This window comes from Pholcus phalangioides, unplaced genomic scaffold, assembly GCF_987345545.1.
Source record: "Pholcus phalangioides strain wild (caught in Gottingen) unplaced genomic scaffold, Ppha-v1.0 ptg000005l_1, whole genome shotgun sequence".
Lineage (NCBI taxonomy): Eukaryota > Metazoa > Arthropoda > Arachnida > Araneae > Pholcidae > Pholcus > Pholcus phalangioides.
Genome location: NW_028301598.1, coordinates 11,698,728 through 11,703,868, shown reverse-complemented (window position 1 = coordinate 11,703,868; position 5,141 = coordinate 11,698,728). Strand labels below are relative to the sequence as shown.

The following is a 5,141-nucleotide window of genomic DNA, read 5'->3' as shown; positions in this document are numbered from 1 at the left end:
TCTTCTGTATTTTTAGGACATGTAGAGGCATAAACAATGTTTACGAAGCTCTGGAAAAAGCTAGAAATAAGAGTGTGCTTTATTTATCGAAAATTATGACACTGGCATTGAACAGTAAAATGTAAACTAATCCATTTGAAAAAGATGGACAGCACAGTAAAACCATCCAGTTCACCCGGACTTATTTACATTGAACCTTACTACTTATACATTTTGCACTGTGATTTTGAAAGTGGTCTTGAAGGAGCGTCATTCTTAAAAAAACTTGCATGCCTTTGTAATTTGCTGTGCACTGAAGAGAGTTTACACACTGGACTCTGTAAGACTCCTCAAAAAATAATATAATATATTGTGAGGAGAGACAGGATAGAATTATCTGTGGTTGCAAGTACACTGTTTTGTCCAAAAATTGTTTTTGTTTCCAAGTCATTTTTGTCATTTTGCTTCAGCTTGAGTCAATCTTATAGGACAGCGGTTCTCAACCGGTGCTCTGCAGAGACTTTGGGGCTTCTTGTGCACTCTTCAGGGGCTCCGCTGCCGCTCAAGGAAAATATAAAAAAAATAAATATTTCTAAATTGTAAAAATTATCAGTAACTCTTTGATGAATAATTAAAAAATTGGCCTACAGGGCTGCACCATAGAATTTTGTACTTAAAAAGGCTCCGCAAGTCAAAGAAGGTTGAGAACCGCTGTTATAGGATATTGAAATAGTGGCGTGAAAAAACAAATTATTTTTGAGTTTTTTTAAAAATTAAAAAAAATTTCTGAAGGACTTTGAATATTATGCTATGGTTATGTTGTTTAGGGCATATTGACAGTGCAGTGGATCAAACCATGGATTGTCTAAACCCTAGTTGGGGTTCAAACGAAATTTGGTATTCTCGCTCGCTCACCGTCCGTGGATTAAGCGATCCGTAATTCAGTTGGTGATGTTTGCTTGGCGGCGGTTCTGAAGGACTTTGAATATTATGCTATGGTTATGTTGTTTAGGGCATATTGACAGTGCAGTGGATCAAACCATGGATTGTCTAAACCCTAGTTGGGGTTCAAACGAAATTTGGTATTCTCGCTCGCTCACCGTCCGTGGATTAAGCGATCCGTAATTCAGTTGGTGATGTTTGCTTGGCGGCGGTGGGCGAAAGAATTCCTCGATGCTGATTGGATGCTCAATGAAGTAAACAACTCGACCACGAAAAGAGCGTGTTTGAATTCTCCTCCTCCTCCTTGCTGTTGTTATTGTTCATTTTCTGTCAGCAACAGAGAGAAAGGAGTGATGGCGAAAAAGAACTTTAGTGTCTTTGAGAAGGAGGTGTTTATAAATCTCATTGAGCAATATAAACATATCATTGAAAGCAAAAAAACTGATGCTGTGTATAATGTTGAGAAAAAAAAGGCTTGGGAGCAGCTGACAAATTGTTTAATGTTACACCTGGAATATTGTTTGAGAGGAGTGCCAAACAACTTATAGGCCTCTACTGGAATATGAAAAAAAGGGCCCAGAAGAAGCTTGCCACAGAAAGAATACAGCTCTTTGAGACTGGTGGGGGTGATTTCCAAAAGGTTGAAGCTAATTCCCTATTAGAAGAAAAACTGATTGCATTGGGTGGCTGCAAAGTTCCTTTGAGTAACAAAGTGGATTCAGACCAATTTTACCATGACAATGTGGATCACTACAGTCAATCGCAAAATGTTGAAGGTAAGAAAAAATTATTTACATAAATTTTATAAATAGTTCTTGATTCCCTTAAATGCATTGTGTAGTTGAATAAAATCGATTTTAATTTTTGTTTTACAGAGTTGTCTGCAGATCATTCATCAGATGACAATCATGACCAAGTGCAAAATGGGGTATGTGAATTACATTTATTTCTTTGGATTGTTGAAATTCAAAAGTTCACAAAGTTTATGTCTACAAGCAGTGCAATAGAATGTAACATGCACACAATTGACATTAAAACAATAAAATGCAATGTAAATTCCATGCATATAAAGGTATCTTATAATATGGTTGCCCAAACTTTTTGTACAATTTTTTTCTCACATTGGCCCCTAACTTAAGCTATCCCACATCCTGTACTAAACCCACAACTACTACCAACACCTGGGCCATTCCATAGCCCCACCTTGAAAAACAATGCTCAATAACAATCATGGCTCACAATGGTGGGACTGACGAGGCCCGAAACAATTTTTTTTTTAACACTACAAATTCACTACACTGGCTTGTGAAGATCCCAGCACAGGGGCCGTGATAACAATGTTTCTCAAAGTGGGCAATATCCCCCTGGGGGCAATGAGATGTAAACAGGGGTGATAATTTACTGATAAAACAAAGAATACAATGAGATATTTCCCCCACTCAGGAATCAAGATTAAAAAAAATCTCAGTGAGGAGAAGATGGAAAAAAATTTGGAAAACTATGCCATAGATCATGACAGTTCTATCTGTTTATGCATCGTTTATTCAATTTTTTTTAAATATCCCCTGCATAAAATTTATGCTATACAGATAAGTGGCATGAATTGTATGCATGTGATAGTTATAATGTAATATATGCAGGGTATATTATAAATGTAATCAATCTATATTATAGACGTAATCAATCTATTTTATAAACAATGCATATTCATATAGGCCTATAAGATATAACATTTCATGTGTACATACATGTGATCAATACCACATTTTGTATACAGATATGCAGCTGAAAATCATTAAACGAGTGATTATATGGCAAAAAACATGTATTTTGTGTCTCACATGGTTTCATGTGATATCTGATTATTATATGTGCATAGAAATGAAAATACTTGTTCAGAAACAGTGGATTTTATATTTCTTCAAAAACATTTCCTGCCTGTGGGTCACTTGATACAAAGGAATGTCTTTTTTTATCTGCATAGACCTGTTTTTTCTGTGTATGCAGAATTGTCACAGCAGTAGGACAAAATACATTGCTACCATATACAGCACTGTGCATTCCTGCTACATTGTGAAAACTGAGTGCACAGAAGCATATTTATTTGGGGCTAAGCACAGAGGTTCATTTATGATTTTGCCATCTGTGAGTCAGATGAATTTTGCTGCCCTTCCCCCATTCTAGTCTAATTCTAATTTTCTTGATTACTCTTTTCTCTAATTTGCCACCCACCCTGCACTATATAACTTACTTCACCTCCCCCTACTCGTCTCTATAGTACCTCTTTCATTAGTCATTCATATGCTTCAACACTGTTTTGGTCACTAGCATTCTGACACACAATTTTAGTCACTCACTTACTTGCACATACTCTTGGTCACTCACTGACCTGGTACCTCGCTGTGTAGGTGACCTATTTGGTCATCATCACTCATTTTTGCTTGCTCACGCTCACTCACATGCTTGCAAACTCTCTAGGCTATTCTTTTGCTCACTCACATGCTTGCAAACTCTCTAGGCTATTCTTTTGCTCACTCACATGCTTGCAAACTCTCTAGGCTATTCTTTTGCTCACTCACATGCTTGCAAACTCTCTAGGCTATTCTTTTGCTCACTCACATGCTTGCAAACTCTCTAGGCTATTCTTTTGCTCACTCACATGCTTGCAAACTCTCTAGGCTATTCTTTTGCTCACTCACATGCTTGCAAACTCTCTAGGCTATTCTTTTGCTCACTCACATGCTTGCAAACTCTCTAGGCTATTCTTTTGCTCACTCACTGTGTCACTGACCTAGTCCTTTGCTGTCTGTGCAAAGACTAATTTATTGAGGGTTATGCAAATTTCGTCGCCCTCCTCCCATTTCACTAATTTTCTTGGCCACGCATTCCTCAAATTCCCCCCCATCCCGGCTTTATAGCCAGTCAAGTCCCCCCAGTAAATATATCACTGGCTAAAAGCGGGCTATAGATCAGGGCGGCAAATGCTAGGAATGAGTGGTCAAGAAAATTAGAGTAGAATTCAAGAAGGCTGTCTAAAATTGTTTAGCCCACAGGTGGCGAAACCAAGGCTTGACCATGACAAATCTTAAACAATTTAGGTGCCAGAACAATTCTTTAGGAGCCAAAATTTTTTTTAACTGAGGAAAAACAGGTCCAAAATTAAATTTCTTTTGACTTTAGTGTTGGCAGATATGCTCTGATATAAATCCCAACCATTTTATGCTGTTCTCAGACTCTAATTTAGTAGCTACACTTCCAAAATTTTAAGTGCAAACATCAATTTCTTAGTCACCATGGGACCTGGGATTTATCGAGCCCTGCTTTTATGAATGAATTGGTGTATCAGTGTGGGAGTATCATTTTTGTTGATATTTGGTCAAACAAAATGTGTTGGCTTTGAATCGCTCAAAGGCATAATACAAAGAGTTTCAAATATATATGTAACTTGAAGTATAAAAAAATGCAGTTTCTCATTTATAAAAATCTTTTCTGATTATAGGATGGAATACATGTCAATTCTATATTAAGTGTGCAGCCTACTGTTTCATTCATGACAGAAGAGCAAGTTAGTAGCACAGCACCTTCATCATCAAAGACTATGCCACCACCAGCAAGAAAAAAGTGTCGCCCCCAATGCTGCTTCGGAACAGGTGGCTGCAAAATTGATGGATGTCACTATCAACAAAGCAAAAAACCAGAATGAAATATCCGAGGAAGTGTTGAAATGCAAGAGAGAGAAACATAACTTAGCCATGGAAGTTACAGCAGAAGAACTGAAGTTTTAGGAGCAAGAACATAAAAATGCCCTTAAAATGATGGAGGAAAAAACGAAGTATTTTGTTAACAAAAGAAAATGTCTGGAATTGTACGAAATATCATTGAGACGACAATTACGAAATTAATTTTTTTTACATGTGAGAGACAGACACATGCGCACATAGCTTTTTTTATTATGTTTTTATTTCTTTTTATTGTGTTTTTATTTATTTTTTTATTTTGTTTTTATTATGTTTTATATGTTTTTATTATTTATGTTAATGATAGAATTCATAAATAATGATCAACACATGATGTGTGGACATATTTTCACATTGACAGCCATTATTATTTTAATAGGTCATGAAACATGATTGACTGTTTTTAAGAATACATACATATTCTTTTTGCTCAACTATGGTCATCATTAGCTATGCATTTTACATTTATTTTATATGCATATG

The 5,141-nt window shown here is 36.3% G+C and overlaps 1 protein-coding gene across 1 annotated transcript; it reads left to right on the top strand.

Annotated features, from left to right (window-relative positions):
- The first annotated feature begins 1,249 nt into the window (after positions 1 to 1,249).
- LOC149086303 (uncharacterized) lies at positions 1,250 to 4,850 on the top strand. The gene is made up of 3 exons (XM_089232384.1): positions 1,250 to 1,697; positions 1,797 to 1,849; positions 4,421 to 4,850. The coding sequence occupies exons 1-3, from the start codon at positions 1,484 to 1,486 to the stop codon at positions 4,622 to 4,624; spliced, it is 471 nt and encodes a 156-aa protein (XP_089088510.1). The 5' UTR covers positions 1,250 to 1,483; the 3' UTR covers positions 4,625 to 4,850.
- Positions 4,851 to 5,141: the final 291 nt, after the last annotated feature.

Coding starts and splice junctions, on each gene's coding strand:
- LOC149086303 (XM_089232384.1), top strand. CDS start 1,484: ATGAAAAAAAGGGCCCAGAAGAAGCTTGCCACAGAAAGAATACAGCTC. Junction 1,698..1,796: donor TCAATCGCAAAATGTTGAAG/GTAAGAAAAAAT, acceptor TTTGTTTTACAG/AGTTGTCTGCAGATCATTCA. Junction 1,850..4,420: donor ATGACCAAGTGCAAAATGGG/GTATGTGAATTA, acceptor TTCTGATTATAG/GATGGAATACATGTCAATTC.